General features: G+C 42.1%; 1 protein-coding gene across 1 annotated transcript; it reads left to right on the forward strand.

The window, feature by feature from the left end:
* Positions 1 to 10,229: 10,229 nt before the first annotated feature.
* Positions 10,230 to 19,384, forward strand: LOC310861857 (leucine-rich repeat-containing protein 38-like; the record flags this gene model as incomplete). Its single annotated transcript, XM_083769543.1, has 2 exons — positions 10,230 to 10,872; positions 19,128 to 19,384. The coding sequence occupies 2 exons, from the start codon at positions 10,230 to 10,232 to the stop codon at positions 19,382 to 19,384; spliced, it is 900 nt and encodes a 299-aa protein (XP_083625669.1).
* Between the last annotated feature and the right edge of the window lie 244 nt (positions 19,385 to 19,628).

A 19,628-nucleotide genomic window follows, 5' to 3' on the forward strand; every position in this document is an offset into this window, starting at 1 on the left:
CTTCATATAATACGTCCTCACTAATAATCATGATAAAATGGCACGTTTTTTTTCTACTCGGTCTGTGTCACATAGGAGGCCTAATCTAATTGAATACCCCTGCCATAAAGCATTACACTTGTTTACAAGAGGGTCCACCATTTTCAATTCATCATATAATTTTGTACACTATGCACTTCTATAAAGCCAAAAACAGGAAATCATCATAAAGAAGGTAAAAAGGGGGAAAAACATATACAGTGAGGGGGGGGAAAGGGGTGGGTGGGGGTGGAGTCAAGGGATTTACATCTTAATGACAGTTGGTAGGGCGTTCCACATTTTTGTGGCATAGGAGTGAAATGAATTTAGGTGGACCCTCTTGTAAACAAGTGTCCACTCACAGTTAACAGTCTTTGTATTGAGTTGTGCTTGAAATGTATTCTGCAAACTGTTAATAAATATTTTAATCAATCAATCAATCAATCCTTGTTTGTGCCGAATCTGGGTTGCACATGATTTTTTGAACTCCCTCTGGTGTTGCTGGCATGATTAGACTGACTGAGCGTCACTGTTTATTATGATACACTTTTTTTTTTTTTTTTTTTAACCGCGGTAATGAACCCGATACTGCGGTATGTGTTACATACTGGCGGTATTGCGGTTATTGCACCCAGCCCTACCATTCATTATCAAATTATTGCAATTAACAATTATGATTGATGTTGAACATATTTGACTGAGGGACTGCCATTGGATTTGTTTTGAATTTTAGCAGGGAATCATGGCTTCAAATTGACATATTGGTTGTTCAGTTTGACCCATTAGTTTTGGAGATGTGGCTTATAGAGTGTCTTGCAGAAAACAGCGAGTTGAGAGAACAGACTTGACAGGTTCACTTCTGTGGTCTCTAACATTACGCTTAAGCATTTATTTCATATTTACATGTCTATTTCTGCTCTGACACTTATTTCAGACATGCTCTGGTATGTGAGGAGTCGGCCTGTGCTATTGACTCATTTTGCGGGGGACAAAGTTGGGTGAAAAGCTGGAATTTGCACAATGGCAGGCTCAGTCACATATGTATAATAATAATATATATACAAACTTTTAATTTCTTCATGGCTTTTAGGCTTCATAAAAGAATTGTTGCACAAGGCAGATGTGACTAATTAATGTATAGCCCTAGAATGTCTGTTACTTTGCTGTTACTTGCATTGCAGTATTTCACATACCAGAGCCATAGATCAATGCTGTAGACTTGTGTTTGCAGAGGCAGAATGGCAGCATAAATGTGGTCGGCGCTCAGTGTGTACTCGCTCAATAAATGGATATAGATATGAAAGTTGAGGACCATATCGGACTCCCAAGTCTTTGAAATAAAGACTTGGGAGTATGATATGGTCCTCAACTTTCATATCCATGTGAAGTCATTATCATAAAATGTTTGTTTAGTCAAATATCTCCACTTTTTCACAAGCTGCACCCGGACGGCTTTCTCTCCGTGCAAAGGCAATCGGAATGACAGCTGGACTTAATTTATCAAAACTTCCTTTGACCTTCACAAATGTCATCAGGGAAATGCAAGTTTGGGGCACAATTGGCAGGTGGTGTGATTAATTACCCAGCACCTATCGCAATGCACCTGCCGATTGTGTGCTTCCCTGGTCAATTGGTGATGGGGTGTGGTCAGGAAGATTTGGTAAATTCAATCCAGCTGTCATTCTGTACCCCCTTTGACCGGAGTGAAAGGTGTCCGTGTGAATGCGGTGTAAAAGTCGAGATATTTGATTAAATACATGTTTTGTGCCAGAACTTTCACATGGATGTGAACCTAACAATATCTCACTCCACGTCTTTGGAATTGGGTGAAGTGGCCCTTTAATGGGTTGACTTGTTAATCACAATTTGTGTGACTATATAGTGAAATAATGGTGACACAGCCCTGTCAGTGACTGTTATGACTTCCAAAATGTCATCCTGTAGGCCGACGACTACCGGTAATTATTTTCTTCTCTTCTGCCTTGCCCTTTCAGAACGTGAAGCTGACCGGAGTTACGCACTCTATGCTGTTGCCACTGCTGGGTGCTGTTAGCAGTGAAGGTTAGTTAACCTTTTGATTCCTGCTGCTTGTTTAAGTGGAGACATGCTACCATACCGTAGGTTGTCTTTCACGTCGTGTATCGTTTCACTTAATTTGTGCGTGTATAATGCCAGTCCACATCACATGCCCTTATGTGATTTATTTATCGTTTCAGAGCATACTTATTTACACGCACCTCAACAGTGGGTGCAGGGCCAATAAGGCCATTTTGGAAGGAGGTATAGGGCCCGCACAACTCTTTTGGTAAAGAATTACTTTATTGAGTTAAACAACAATGTTTTGATCTTGATAGATCTTTGTCAGGTCAGGATGTACTGACATACTGACCTGATCTATCAAGATCGAAATGTCGTTTAGCTCAATAAAGTAATTCTTTACCAAAATGGTACCTCCCATTTTATGGTTTAACATAATTTACGGGTAAAGTCTGTCCACATCACATATGTATGTTTTCTTCTAGTGTCTCTTCTCTATTCTTTGGTTTTAATAAAGTTATTTATTTTTTGTTAGTGTTTTTAATCGCATTTTGCTTTATTTTTTATAAGTGATTTCTTATTTATTTCCTCTTGCCTATCTATTGCCCTAGTTTTTCACTAGTGGTTTTTGTGCTTACAAATGTGATGTGGAGGTATGTGATTTGTGGTGTCATTATGGTAGCATGTAGCCCCTTAACACCGTTTACAGCCTACTATGCTGTAGGTCTGTCCAAACTAACGGGAAGAAAATTATGGCAGATTTTCTTCCTTGGTTAGTGTGTGTTTTTTGTTTAGTGCTGATATTGAAGGTAAGTGGTCGTAGTTTCTTTGGCTGTCGGGCAGAAACCTTGTATCTCCTTAGTTCAACTTTCTTTTGTAAATGAATGTCCTTACTTGGTCATGCTACAGTGTCCCACACTAAAGTAGCAACAAAAAACAAAACGATCTACAAGCTCACTAGGCAAAGATCATCCATTATTGAATATTTTATTTAATATAACTTGTATTTTATAAATATATATATCAAGCCAGTGAAATATCAACAAGAGCTTGTGACTAATATTGGTATTATATAAATAATATCATCATTGGATCACAGTTTTTTTTTTTTGGACATTCAAGGTTTCTTCCCGACCATCTTTTCTCTTTTCTCTTCTCTAGTCTTTGCTTTAATAAAGTTGTTTGTTTTTTGTGGTCTCAGAGTTTTTAATCGCATTTTGCTTTATTTTTTTTTCTAAGTAATTTCTTTCTTATCTATGACACTAGTTGTTCACTAGGGTATGTGGTGTGTATCGTTTCACGTAATTTGCCAGTAAAGCGTCATCACGTCATTTCACATCAGATATGAACACAGGCCTGGTATGTGATGTGCATTTATGTGATTCTTTTTTTAAAGTGATTATTTCACAGCAATTGCGGCTAGCTCGTTGTTCACCTCATACATTTTGTTTATTGCTGTTGTGTTCTAATGTCATCCATAGTGATTGAATAATGTGTTGCTGTATTGCTGACAAATACTGGGGCGCAAAGAATGCTGCTGCCATTGCATGATTTTCACCTCATATAATTTATGTAAATTGTCTTTCTCTATTTTTTGATGTGATGCATGTCTTTTATAATGTGCGAGTGAAGCTTCATCGTGTCAGTTCACATCACATTATGTGGTTTGTATTGATGTGATTTATTTATGCTGCCATTTGCAGCTAAAAAATCTTCATTCATGCCGGTCAGTAGGCGAGGCATTGACGATGGGCCTATGACCCAAAAGGTTTTCTGCTGCACTTTCACTTGGCACGTTGCAGCACTTTATGAGCATGGAAAAATAGAAATTTTCTTAGTTTGTCTGAGGAGTTTTCCCTAAGGTATTTGTGGAATGAGTCTTCTTCCGGTTTTCAATTGTATAAAGACATAATCATGGCTATCATATCCATTTTTTTTAAATCATCAAATTATCTTGCTGCAAGAGGTCGGCAAAAGTAAGTTTTAAAAAATATTTTGCAAATTTGAAACTAATGACTGATTTTGGACCTGTAAATTATAAAACAAAAACTAAGGCACTGGTGTGGTACTCCTGGTTTACCAGAATGGGGTTCAACTCCCTGCGGTGCCCTCAATTTGTTGTATTTACATTTTCTGCTCTTTGTTGCCTTTTCATAGATGATAACCCAGGTTCTTTGCTGTGTTACAGTTGGGTTAAAAGTCTACTTAGGAATTAGTACTTAGACTGTAAAAAAATCAATTATAAATTACAAAGAAATTCTACTTGGGGACTAAGCCTGAAGGGACTCTTGGTCCGTTCTCTCTCCTTCCACCAAAAATGGCAGTTTTGGCTGAACTGTGCTGTCGGGTTTTTGTGAAACTTCCTCTTGTCTTTTTTTTGCTATATAGAAGTGTCTATTTGTACATCTCTAAATGTTTTGATGACTTGAACAAAGACCCTCTTGTAAACAAGTGTAGGCCTAATGCTTTACTCATATGCTCAGTGCTGGCCCACTTTTTATTTATTTATATATATATATATTTTGTAACCCTTTTTTCAACCCTGTGTCAATCATCTAATGTGATCCTGGGCTCTACACACCCTCCACCAACCTAGTCCCCATATATGGGGGACAAGGGGACCACTTTTCTTAATATTAAATTTAAAATGCATTATCCCGATGTCCTCCCACATTATTTGCTCAATTGGCACCAAACCTACTAGGCCTACACTGCATCTTCAGACTCTCCTCCACTGAGAATCCAGCCAGATTTATCCAAAATGTGCATCAAAATGTTTTACTGTAAAAATGAATTACTGCAAACACCTATAGTGCCAATCGATGTCAACTTTATTCCACATCACAGCTACAGTATGGTTGAGGTTTACAGGTGTAAACGATTGGGTGAAATTCTTTGCCGCACAAGCTCCCATTGTTTGCAGGGTTCAAGAATGGAGAAAAGAATAGATCAGGAAAACAAACTCCTACACTGTATACTACTCGTACAAAGGGGACACTCCCCCCTGGACAAGGGATATAAAGCTTATTAGATTCAGGCAGGCTTATACACTGCATAGTATCCATGCAGTGTTGATTTCGTCGACTAATACTATGACGAAAAATGTTCGCCGACTACCTTTTTTCACTGATCTAAATGGAAACTAAATGAAAACTAAGCTATAATTAAGACTAAATAATATATTGACAATTTCGTCAACGAATAAAAACTACACTAAAATGTTAGGAAGGGACTAGTGAACGAGATCCAGTATAAGTAAAAGACAAGTTATTTTATACTTGGTTGGATGCTGAAAATAGCTGACAACGCTTCACAGCGCAACGTGTTGTGAAATTGTAGATCGGCTATTTTCAGCAAGTGTAAAATCAGCCATTACAACGGCATCAAGGCCCGCCAAAATACATTTTTGGTGACTAAATCAACTGTAGAGATTTAATTGACTAAAGATAGTCGACTAGAACTAGACTAGCACTAAAACATTCCAGGTGACCAAAATGTGACTAAAACTAAATTAACTATTCAAAGAGACTATATAACTAATTAAAAAAAAAAAAAAAAATGCTGTCAAAATCAACACTGTATCCATGGTATTGTTTTTTTAGCCTCTGCATGCTCATGGAGCCGTTATTTACTTATAAAGGAGGTGAGCGTGTGTGTGTGGCTGTGCAATCGTTGCTCCACAGTAGAGTTCTGAATCGGCTTCCCCTCCAGTGCGACACTTGCAGGGCATTTCTGTGTTTTTGATGGTAGTGGAGGATATTAAGTCAATATATCATGCGAATCGTTCACTTCATGGTACAAGCACCAAAATTGGCACACGAGTGCTTCGGAACCTACTCTCAGAAAAGTAAATTGTCCACTTGAAAAAACAAAATGGACACCATTTTTCAAGATGGCCGCCAAATGAAAAAGGCCTTTTGTGGCGGTTCTGGACAACCGTGGGTCCGACCCACTCGAGACCGGGCACTGCACTCCCTGTAGGTGTGTGGAACGTGTCGAATTTGAAGTCGGTGGGGCGAACGGTTCTCGAGTTACGTGGATTACAGACGTACACACACAGAATTTGTGCAATTAGCTGATCATTGGAACGGTTGTTCGCTTGGTGATACAAGCGTGACATTTGCCGTGAACATTCCTATGGTCAACTCATTAACTTTTTAAACCGAGCCATCCAAAAATCCAATATGGCGGTGATATTTCAAGATGGCCACCAAAATTAGACTGGTTTTGCATTTCAGCATATATTTGGCTATACCTTTGTGATGTACTGTACCATTCTACTGTATAATACTGTACGGCACTGTAGGGCATCATACTGTACCGTACTGTACTGTACTGTACTGTACCGTACCGTACCGTACTGTACTGTACTGTACCGTACTGCATGGTACCATACTGTACTGTACTGTACTGTACCATACTGTACCGTACTGCATGGTACCATACTGTACTGTACCTTACTGTATGGTATCATACTGTACCATACTGTACTGTACTGTACCATACTGTACCGTACTGTACCTTACTGTATGGTACCATACTGTCCCGTACTGTACCATACTGTACCGTACTGTACCTTACTGTATGGTATCATACTGTACCGTACTGTACTGTACTGTACCATACTGCATGGTACCATACTGTACTGTACTGTACCTTAACGTACCGTACTGTACTGTACTGTACGGCATCATACTGTACTGTACCATACTTTATGGTATCATACTGTACCATGCCGTACCGCACGTTACTGTACCGTACTGTACTTTACCATACTGTACTGTAACATACTGTAGTGTACTGTACAGTACCGTACCGTGTGTGTGTGTGTGTGTGTGTGTGTGTGTGTGTGTGCACATGCAGGGAAAAGGGGACGGGTCGGTTAATGTGGAAATTGTAATGTAATTTGTGTCACAGTGAAATGTTGTGCAATAACAGTATGTCATACAAAAGCAATATTTGTACAGTAAATATGACATGGATGCAATGTAGTGCAGATGGATTTCTGTGGCATGCATCATTTTTTGTGCATAGAGATGTGTGCTAACGGAGTGATTTGGTAGGAGAAGTCGGACGGATAAACGGACATATTGCTTTGCATCCCCTATAGTAGTAGGATCTAGGATGAGCATCAAAACTATATTTTAAATACTTTTCATTAGCACATGCTTGAATTTTACATTCCATAGGGCTGGACCACACATGGAACCTATTTGGTTTTGTTTTCTGCATCTTCCTCTGTGACCTGCCACCTTCATGTCATCTCTCACAGCATCCTTAAACCTCGTCTTTGGCCATCCTCTTACCTGGCAGCTACATCTTCAGCATCCTTCTCCCAATGTACCCTCATCCCTCCTTTTCACATGTCTAAACCATCTCAACCTCACCTCTCTTGCTTTATCCCCAAACCTAACCTGGGCTGATCCTCTAATTCAGTAATTTCTGATAATGTCCTTCCTTTTCACTCCTAATGAGAACCATAGTATCCTTAATTCTGCCACCTCCAGCCTGCCTCCTTTTCATCAGTGCCACCGTTTCCAACCGTACGGCATGGCTGGTCTCACTACCATCGTATACATCTTCCCTCTCACTGGTAGCCTTCTGTCACAAATAACTCCTGACACATACTATGTCCCATATTCTCAATACATTGGCTTCTATTGCTAGAACATTTCCATCTCTATACTCACCTTAACCTGTTACACTACTGTCTACTGTCTGGTCAATTGGTACAAATAATTTTCTCCCTCCCTCACCATCTCTCTTTGCACTTACTGTACATCTCATATAGCCCTGACCACTTCTTAGCCCACACCACCTGACATCACATCTCTCTCTTCTTACCCATCATCTAAAAAAAATCACACCAGTGTGAACCAAGTGGTGCAACTCTGTATCGTTTGCGTCCAGCAGGTGGCAGCCATGTCACATACTTCTGTCGTTCCAATTTCACACATGCGCACACCACTCATGCTCATGGTTACAGGTACACACACAGGTACACAGCTACACGGACATTGCAAGCTGGATGTAGAAGTGGTTTGCACCACTTAAAAACCCAATGGGCATTGCCCATTGACATATATTCAAGTCTGTGTGTGTCTGTACATCTGTAATGCACATAACCCGAGAACCGTTCGCCCCACCGACTTCAAATTCGACACACGTTCCACACACCCACAAGGAGTGCAGTGCCCGGTCTCGAGTCGGTCGGACCCACGGTTGTCCAGAACCGCCACAAAAGGCCCTTTTCATTTGGCGGCCATCTTGAAAAATGGTGGCCATTTAGTTTTTTCAAGTGAAAAGAAAAGTACTTTTCTGAGAGAGTAGGTTCTGAAGCACTTGTATACCAAATTTGGTGCTTGTACCATAAAGTGAACGATCGTATCAGTAATATCCTCCACTATGGCTTCGTCTGCATGGTAAAAATGTGTAAGGCCTGTTGGCATGGCAACAAGGGGAAAAAAAGGAAAACAGAAACTCCGCTTCTCCGTCCAATAAACAGCAAAGGCAGAGAAGGGAAGAATCGTGGTGGAGGAAGATGAGCATGGGAAGAAGAGACAGATCGGTGAATCCAGGAAGATATAGCGTGGCAAACCTGTACAGTACGATCCTGTGTACTGTAGGGCCTTCACATGGAAATTAAAGCAATTATTATTTTGTCCTATATTAATAATAATAATAATATATATTATAGTTATAATGATAACGACAACAATGGCGATGATAATGATAATAATAATTAACACTAAAAAGCATGTATCAAGATAAGGTAACAAGTTAAAACAGCATCAAAAGACAAGGTTAAAAAGTTAAGAAATAGAATAAAATAAAATCTACACAATAGACTTTTTTTTAATTCTGGGAAGGCCTTTTAATAAAAAGTAAATTTTATGAAGGGAATTAGAAAAAAACAGGCAACCAGTGTAGGGAATTTAACATAAGAACAATATGTTCTATTCTCCTATTTCAGTATTTTCTTTTTTTTAAAGCAGCACATTTATGTCTAATTTAGCAGTCAAAATGTATTTACTTTCTAAGACATGTGCAATAGTCGAGGTGTAAAGAAATTAAAGAATACATGCATGATGATTTTGGTATTAGATTAGATATTAGTTTGGTACTGTATAGTTAAAACTCAGAATTAATCTGATCCTGGTTTGGCATAATATTCCTGAGATGATAAAATCATGTCAAAATAAGTTTGTTAACTTACTTAGGTTTAGGTTGGGATCAAACAAGACAAGGTGTTTGGCAACAGACCTGACCGTGACATGCAGGTAAAACTGAATTTGAGAATGAAAAGTGTCAACGGAAGATAATTATTTGACATCCCAGTCTTTAATTTCTACTAGAGAGTTAACTCAACAAGTGTATAGTTTGTTGGGCTTCACCGGAAGACATAATCAATGGAAGGAGATTGATGTAGGAAAGAGATGGTAAGTCACAGTCACAGCTATGGATCAAAGGCACATGAACACCAATAATGCATGCTGGTCTGGTCGATCTCGACTGTTCTTCTGATTGATTCTCATAGGTTTTCTTGACGACAAAGAGTTGGTTCATTTCATCAGCTGTCTAACATGCATTAATGAGGCATAGGGTCATGCCTATACAGTACATATGCTCATTGTAACACAAGCAAACATAATTATACACATGACACGCATCATGGCTTACCCCAAGCACCCCACCCCCCCTCTGGTTCGCCATTCTCTATTTACCTCTGGATTAATCCCCCCGCCATGCACACTCTCCCCCCCCCCCCCCCCCCCCCCCCACCATCTCTCTCTCTCTCTCTCCCTCGCTCTCTCTCTGTTATACTCCTCCCCTCATTCCCTCCAAAGCCAGCCGGCTGCTATTCGATCCAGACTGCTTGTTACATGATCTCCTGGAAAACATCGTCGTGTGGGTCTTCCGCTGCACTCGTGGCCGGGTCGTTGCACATAGCGCGCGCTTTGCTGAGAGAAAGCGAGATGCCATCACTGGGATGCTAGCAACCTTTCTTTCCCTCTCCCCTCCTGTGATCTCGATCCTCCCACCCCTCTCCCTGACCGAGGTGGCTAAGCTGACCTCTCCTATCCCCCCAGCCGTGACAAACCCGCTCCCCCCCATCCACACCCGCCTTGTCCCACCCCCCATCTCCCACCCAACTCTGACCCCCCCCCTCAACAATGTTACCATGCATTAACTGGCTTCAGCCTTTCCTCGCCTTGCTCTCCTCTGCCTTGCTCTCCTCTGCCTTACTCGCACGGGGTTACAACTGCCCTCCCAGCTGCCAGTGTCCCGACCACCACACCGTGGACTGCATCGGTCAAGGTCTCACCAGCCTCCCGGACACCATCCCCCTGAATGTCCGTCGGCTCCGGCTGTCCAACAACTGGATTCCCTGGATTCCCTCCGACTTCTTGGTCCTCTACAGTGATCTCGTGTACCTGGACCTGCAGAACAACTCCATCTCGCGGCTAGAGCCCGGGACCTTCAGCACATCCTCCCGGCTCGTCTACCTGGACCTCGGGGGCAACAACTTGACCGAGATCCCCTCTGGGATATTCGGGGAGTCGCGGAGCCTCATCAAACTGCGCCTGGGCAGCAACCCGTACCTAAGCATGGTAGGCCAGGACGCCTTCATGGGGCTGACCTCCCTGAGAGAGCTGGAGCTGGAGAGGGGTGGCCTGGCGGAGCTGGACTCTGCGGTCCTGGAGCACCTGCCCTCTCTTCGGACAGTGCGCCTGGAGGGCAACCCCTGGATCTGCAACTGTCCTCTGGCCAAACTCTTTGCGTGGCTGTCAGAAAACCGTCACAAGCTTCCAACGGGTAAGCCATAAGCTGCTTAAAGTTCGTCATTACAATCTTTTTGTCTCCCCGCACGACAGCGCATCATTTACGTTATTTCCTGAAGTTCAAGTTCATGTACTGTCAAACTATTCATGCTAAAACAATTAACATGACATTGATGTATTTGAAAAGAAGGGAAGGGAAGAAACAGCCAAAAACACTCATTCAAAAACACGTGTAGTTGGCTGTTATGATTTGCCACACATTATGTCTGTCATTCGTCTATAAATAAAGCAAACAGCCATTCGATGTTGACAAATCTTATTCTTGACTGTCAATACATTGGTATCAAACTCAATGACTTATTATCGTGCAATTAAACATACAACTAACTCTAATCTGTCTCATAGATTTCAAATCAATATACAGTAGCTCTAAAGTGAAAACATTCTCAGAAGTCTTCAAAACAAAGCTGTCAAAACTGGTAAAACATACATTTCAAACGCCATCCTTCTACTCTGTGCTTTGAATATACCAATGACCCCCGCCACCACCAATGCTACTTTATATTAAGAGAAAAGCTTGCGTGATCACTGTAACCGCAGCGCAATGCTTATAGTGGAGCAATAAACCTCAGACATTATGTTGAGAAACACGTGAATGTAGACCTGTGTTCTTCTGCCTGCTCCTGAATTATTAACTGGAGCAACAGTACAATAATTAGGAGCATACTAGACAGACATATTTAGAAACAGCAGTTCTGGGTAAAGATAACCACAATATCTCTGCTGCATGTCTGGAAGAAACCACCTAACTCCAAAATGTTTCTGGAAATGAAAAAACATCAGCTCAACTCGTATGCATGATCTGTATCACCCTATACTTTGTATAATTCCTCCCCCTCTTCTTCCAAATTTGCATTTCCACCATTGTTGATTTTATAACATGACATGGAATGGAAACAAGTGCTTTTTAATACTTTTCATTGGTTCAATATTTCTTTTAACCAACACACAGACGTAAAGGGTGTTCAATAGCACTGATTTGAAAATGGAGGACCCTGATGTAAACAAGTCTTAGTGCGTTTCCTGGTTATATCCTCACAAAAACCTAGCATCTTAGCTGTCCAAAAGTAACTAAAGGGGCACTCCTCAGAGTCTTCCCCAGGAGTTGCGACATGTAATCAGTAATCCAGGGAAAATGTTGGTGTGTGTGAGTGTGTGTGTATATGGGACGTATAATATAACTGGATGTACAGTACACCCTAGTCAGAGCCATCTAATAGAAGAGTTGCGATATTGAGGGGGCAGAAAACAGCCCGGTCACGTGGGTCATGTACTCACGCAAGCCCATAGACTCCAATGCAAACTTCCGGTTATCCCCATGCTCAATAGAAGTCTATGTAGAAGAGCCGCCATTGGACTGGCCCCATGAAGTGTAAAGGCTCTCCTAGTTAAGCAAAAAGTAAAGCAGCCTGTTATATCGCCACCATGAGGAGTGTGCCTTGGCCTACTGGAAGTGTGCATGCAAAGTGTGATGGCGATAGATAGGTCCAGCGATGTCCGCGATTAGCTGTGCACAGACAGATGGATCGATGGACACACACAGACAGACAGAGAGACACACACACACACACACACACACACACACACACACACACACACACACACACACACACACACACGTACACACACGTACACACACACACACACACACACACACACACACACACACACACACACACACACACACACACACACACACACACACACACACACCCACACACAGTCACACACACACACACACACACACACACACACGGACAGGGGTGAAAACATAGTTTGCTTCCAAGCCTGTCGGCCTAGACATGTAATCCTGCATGAACACAAATCCTAACTGTCACAGTGCTATAAAAGAATAATTAGGTGCCTTGACAGGCTACAGTATATTGTAACTAATAAGCCAAAGAGCCCTAAACCTTGGTGGTCTTATATGGTCTGATGGTTATTATGACCAAAGACAATGGGAAGAATGAAGCCCTGTTCCTGGCAGTGTTAAATTGCCATGCCCTCTACCCACTGAATTAAGTCGATATAGAGCATGGCTCTGCACCGTATTGCACGTTACTTCAAAGCAATTACTTCAAAGACAATGTGATATAGGAGTTGACCTACAGGTAAATGCGATAGGTAGTTGACCTATCTTGGTGCTCGACAAGCTGAGCTGGGGTTTTAATCAGTCAATGGTTCCTGGCGTCGCTTGGGTTCCGACATCTTAAGGAAGCTAGTGTCAATGATTTACAGAGGTAACCCACATTGTGTAAACAAATCCACTGCTGTTTGGAAGTTCTCTACGGTGAACAAGAGGTGTGTGTAATTCAGCACCATGGCACGATTGATGCCAGTGACACTATGCCATTGGCACACAGATCACTTGTAGTCCAGATTCCTCCCTCCCGGCCACCTAGAAGACATCCTATCTGTAACTGACTGTCTGAAACCTGTGTGTTTGCGGTTTGCGCACAGAGTGAGAGATCAATGGAAATGACTTTTGCACTGTGCCATGGTATTTCTGCGGTGGGATATTGTCTGTAGTAGACGGCTCTGCTGCTGCCAGCCAAACACGCTTCCATTTGGTATTCATGGCTCCGTCCATATGTCATGCTATGAGAGTAATAAAGAGACATGCACTAACATGTGTGTGTGTGTGTGTGTGTGTGTGTACTGTACTGTACAAGCTCCTTTATGCTTGAATGTTTATGTGGAGAGTGCATGCGTCGTGCACATGTTTCTATAGGCATGCATGAGTCTGGCGTTCCATTGTGCAGCAGCAAGGAGGGCCGCCACGTGACTGGAATTTCACCAAGCGATGAGGTCACTGAATCCCTTTTCATGTGGAAAACCCCTTCTGGTCTTATCGTGACTCACACACGCATGCACGCAGGCACTCATGCACTCACGCACCCAGGCACTCACGCAGGCACGCATGCACGCACACACGCACGCAGGCACTCATGTACTCACGCACGCACGCACACATTTTAGGAATGCCATTGAATTTCTGAAAATAGCTACAGGCTGATGATGCGACAGGTTGTGAACTTCTACTGTATGAAAAGGCTAATACCCCCAAATCTTTTAAAAACAAAACAAAACAACCATTTGCCTTTTGAGGACCAGGACATTGTTTCTCAAATTCTACTTGTGGGGACATCTGGCCTTCACAATAGTACTGTACATGCACACGCACGCACGCACGCACGCACGCACGCACACTTGATGATGATATCAACTGACTGTTGGTTACAGCAGCACTAAAGGAGGCAGGGTAAAATGGAAGTACTTGAAACTGCCCTCATCACTACAATATATGGAACGAGTGAAGCCTGAAAATGATCATTCATCCATCGACAGTATGCTTTGACTGAACAATATAAAATCTGAGGATATGCATGTTTTTTGTTTTGTTGTCTTGTGCTTCTTATTATGTAACTTATTACACGTCCATTGTTATACTTTCGGATTTAACTAAATTATCTGGATTTTATATACTCTACTCAGAGTTTCATGCAATGTGGTATGAATTAACATCACAATAACTGGGTGGAGGTCCTACCCTGTCAAAGCTGTCACGTTGTGTCTGTATGGCAATTGAAAGAAAAAATGTCTTCATAGAATAAGTATGAGGTCATCATGTTGTCTTTGATGTGGTCTGACCTGAGCTCTGTGCAAATTGGTCATATTCTAACTTGCCTTTAACTGAACAGTGAATGAATATAGAAAAGTCCATAACATCCTACTATAAATGCGCCACGTCTCTGTCGTCTGTCTGTCTGTCTGTGTGCGTGTGTGTGTGTGTACGGTTGTAATGCACGTAACTCGAAAACCGTTTGCCCCACCGACTTCACATTCGACATTCCCGCGTTCCACACCCCCGCAGGGAGTGCAGTGCCAGGTATCGAGTCGGTCGGACCCACGGTTCTCCAGAACCACCAGAAAAGGCTCTGGTCAGGCTCTGCCAGTGGGCCTAATGAGGCCAACTCCTTTCACCTGTGCAATTTCCAGCCTCTGCCTCAGCCAATTGACTCTCAACCAATCAGGCTCTACCAGTGGGCCGAATTGATTGTCAAGTACACTTTTCAGTTTGCAGTCTTCACACACAGGCACATACACAGATCTCCATGTGGGACAGTTAAAACTGGTGCTATGACAACGTATATCATTAGGTTCCCAAGTTGCATCGTCCCAAGTAGGGTGGTGGCCGACTGCGACAGGCACGTACAGGTTTAGTCTGGATTAATGCTTAAAAATCACACCCATGTGAAGTGAGGGGCGCTAATATATTAAAGTCTAACTTATGTTGATTAGGTGATGTAATGGTGATGTAAATCAAACGGTGCCAACACAAACATTAAACTCCATTAACAATAAAGAGACAATATGACGTAATGACTTACATTATGACGTGAATTTTCCCTTCATTGTCAATGGCGTTTACAAAACAAACATTGAACTAAAGACAAACATTAAACCTTGCCCCTCAAAAATACACTATATACAAAATGTTAAAAAGCAACGGAACAAAACGCACATTTAAAATGTTGGGCAGATGCAGGAATGAATGAATTAATAACACAATCAGCGCAGGGATTTCTTTAAAAATAAAAGCTCGGGTGCCGGGAAGATATGGCCGCTTTTACTCTGTAAGCCCCCCCCTCCCTTTACGGACAAAAACCGGGACATGCTTGCTTACCTCACTAAGATTACGATATAAGTCGCTGATGGTCGCTCACTTCATATTTTGAACGAGAGGCATGTTGAAGTCAGAAATGAAGAGCTTAGTATATCCATCTGGTCAAAACCACGGAGAGCTCCTTAGATTACGTGCGCGGAGCCTTTCTTTGTGAACGGTAAAGAGGGAAGTGAACGATGCAAGCAAGGAGTATGGTGCAGAAGGAGAGGCCAACTAAAAAAAAGAAAAAACAATTCCGAATATTTTTCTCTCGTTTGATATCAATGAAAATGCGCTAGGAACCCGTCGGTTGGATTAGATATGACGTTCCCACACGTCGTACTGTCTAAATGGGTTAAAAAAGACATTGGTGTTACACAAAAAACTCGCCTTCCCATCATGCACCTGCAATGGAAATTGCTCTCAGGAACAGCTCAACTGATTTGGTGGTATGCATGATCTGTATCACCCTATACTTTGTATAATTCCTCCCCCTCTTCCTCCAAATTTGCATTTCCACTTTGTTTACAATGTCCACCATTGTTGATTTTATAAGCTGGCCTGGGTTTATCTAGCATCAGTATTATAATGACTCAAAGATAAAATAATTTCCATATCGGCGCCCCCGCCACCTCAGGACATTGTGGTAGGCTACTGAAGCTATAACAACTGCTTCAGCAGCCAGAAAGAAATGCCATGGACTGGTTATATCAGAGTGGTGATTTAGGCTCAAACCATTAGAAATACGTTTGAGGGGCATAAACAATATGATATTAAATATTTTAAAACGTTTTAAAATGCATGTTGTAGTTCCTTTAAGTTTCGGTCCAGCACAGCAGTCTGCTGCTGCTGCTCCTCTGTGTCGCCAGAAACGAGTCGCCAAGAGGAATGTGGGCATGGAATTCTCCCATTTGTAATAATAGATTAAGGCCAAAAAGTACTTATGACTGGCGCACCATACCAAAAAAACTGGGTCTATGATGTGGCCATTCACTCAATTTCAAATATCACTGAGAGTGCCAGTTTAAAGGATTAGACATAGATTGTGTGAACTGCTCTAATAAAACCCCTCAAATGTTTGTTTTTTTGGCATTTTAGGTTGCGTGCACTGCAGGGTAGTTACTTACGTACTTACTCCCCTTCATTTTAGGTTGCGTGCACTGCAGGGTAGTTACTTACGTACTTACTCCCCTTCATTTTAGGTTGCGTGCACTGCAGGGTAGTTACTTACGTACTTACTCCCCTTCACACTGCAGGGTAGTTACTTACGTAATTACTCCCCTTCACACTGCAGGGTAGTTACTTACGTACTTACTCCCCTTCACACTGCAGGGTAGTTACTTACGTACTCTAGGGGTCGATGCATAGTCATCATATTGACTTTAGCCATTAGGCATTTTGCTTAGACTGCATTCTTTTGGTGAAGTTTGCTCCTGCACCAAAAACTCAGTTACTTTATAACGGGTCTAAGGTAAACCCTATAGTCGAAACTTAATATGTTGTTATCGGTTGATTAGACCATGCAATTTATCCATAATTGGATATCGGCCAAAATGAGCTCCTTCAATCAGGTTGAATCCTTGTCCTGTTCTTTGATGTTTCTCAATGCAAATTGTCTGAATCTGGTCCTGAATCCTTTCTGCTCTTGTGTGAGTTTGCAATTCCTTTTTGCAAATTTGCTCTGTTATGGGTATTTGTGGCCACAGTAATTGCGCCTGTTTTGTAGTGTGAAACTATATCCTGTGACGGAGCAGCCTCTGTCAGATTAATGTACTGTATGATGTTCAACAATACACATTCATTGTATTCATGATGTTCAAATACATTTTGTATTTATGCTCGTAGGCTATTATTATGCTTGTGTTATGACATTTGTATTCTCAGTCCCACAGAAGGAGCACATTCTGCTGTGACATAATAAGCACTTTAGATTCATACAAGAAAAAGTGCCCTTCTGGGCACAGGTCTCCACCAGGAGGATAGGAGTGTGTGTGATGTTTGGCAAAATGTTTAGGAGTAAACATGTTTTTTTTTGTTTTTTTGCAACAAATTTCTTCATTTTGTTGAGGAAATGCAGAGTCAGATCACTCATAGCATCTCTGAGGATCGAATTCTGGATGAGCAGAACATGTGCAGCATTTTGTACAAAACGGGCCACTCTGGAAGGCAATCTTAGCCAATCAGTGTAGAATCTGAGAAATCCAAATGTTTTTCCATGTGCGCATACATAAGTTGTATACAGATCGATGCAGTTATAGGTCAAAACAGGAATTGTCCTGTTATAGCGCCACCATGAGGCTGATTTGGAAAGAAATGAGTGCCTAGTGGAAATGTGCGTGTATACTTTCACAGAAATGGCACAGTGTTTGTAATTTTTTGCATTTTGCACACACACACACACACACACACACACACACACACACGGACGGAGTGCAAAACATACTCTCTCCCCATGCCTTCGGCCTGGTGGAGACAATTATGAATCTAAAATGCTTGTGTTTAAAATAAATGCAAATTATGTTATTGGGGAAGCTGCCTTGAAGCCTGTGTAGTGGGGTGTGGTGCCTGAAGAGCTGATTACATTATTGGGGAGCATCTTGGGTGGAATAATGCTAGTACATGATGAACGTGATTTGCTGATTACTTGGCTATGGGTGGAGTCTGTAGTCTATAAAGGGGAAATGGTTCAGTTGAGATTATGCTGCCATGGGGAGAGGTTGACACCTGTGCCTCTGTTTAAATTATGTTGTTTGAGTTGCATTTTCTGTAGTTGTTTTTCACCTAGATCTGGTCCATAGCACTCTATTGCCTTGCCTTAGCTTAGAGCTATGCTACTCTTCTCTTCCTGCGCTCGCCTGAAATGCAAACCAGCCTCTTGTCTGTAGCGAAAAGAAAAATAGTTTTTGCTACTCAGCAATACAAAGGCGGCTTGTGTTATTAGAAAGCCTACTTTCCTTAGTGGACGCTACAGACAAGAGGCTGGTCTGCATTTCATGAGAGCGCAGGAAGAGAAGAGTTGCAAAGATCTATCAGAGAGGCATCAGAGAGCTAATTAGGCCTGGAACACATTAAAACAGCTGATACACAATCCCACTTGGTAACATATCCACAAACATTGTATACACTACACCTCCTGCAGTTTTGCCACCACCTACAGTGTCAACAAGCTTTTGACTTCAATTCATTGGGGGAATTAAGTGTATTGTCAACCCCGGCCATGATAAAATAGATTCACCCACTTAAGTGCTTTGCAGAGTCGAACGTAATCGACACAAGAAGCACTAAGCAACGGAGGGTGAGAGATGTATGATGAACGTCATAATTTTTCAGGCCTAAAAAGTTTATACGGAATAAAAAGGAAACCCACTATCAACTACATGACATCATAGTAGGCCTACATTTATTTTGCCATTGACAATAAAACAGAATAGAGTTTCAGAAAATGTCCATAGACTTGGCTGCCACGTGACATCACGGGGGAGCCACACACAAAGTCACGCGTTGGAGCGGCTAGCACCGCTCAAAAACTGACCCACGCATCTATTGTTTTTTCCCCCTCTCAGGTCTGGAAGGCATCGAGTGCACACTGCCTCAAGATGGCCGCAGAGTTCCCTTCAGCATGCTCTCCGAGGACAGTTTCCGGGAGTGCCAGTTCATCCTCTCCCTGACCGATTACCTCATCGTCATCTTCTCCGGTGTCGCCGTCTTGGTGGTCGCCATCATTTCCAGTTTCTGCCTGGCCTGCACCGTGCAATGCTTCACACACTTCAGCAAGCTGGGCAGTAAGTCAGAAGAAGAAGAAGAGGAAGGGAATGACTGACGGCAGAAGCGACAGAGATTTGTTTTGGAAAGGTACTCGTCGTTGTTCAAGTGTCAACCTCAGAGACTGTATGTACTGTAGGATGAAGGGCAGAAGATAATGTGACAAAGCACTGGAGAGAGAGATGGCAGCATAGCAAGGCAGGGCGTCAGCCCACATGCCAGGGCCAATCATCGCTTATTGTGTGAAATCACAACTTGGGTTACAGTTCTCAGTGGATTCTAGATGTGTTTTAGAAGTTCTA

Source organism: Protomyctophum parallelum (genome assembly GCF_964188405.1).
Source record: "Protomyctophum parallelum genome assembly, chromosome: 7".
Classification (NCBI taxonomy): Eukaryota; Metazoa; Chordata; class Actinopteri; order Myctophiformes; family Myctophidae; genus Protomyctophum; species Protomyctophum parallelum.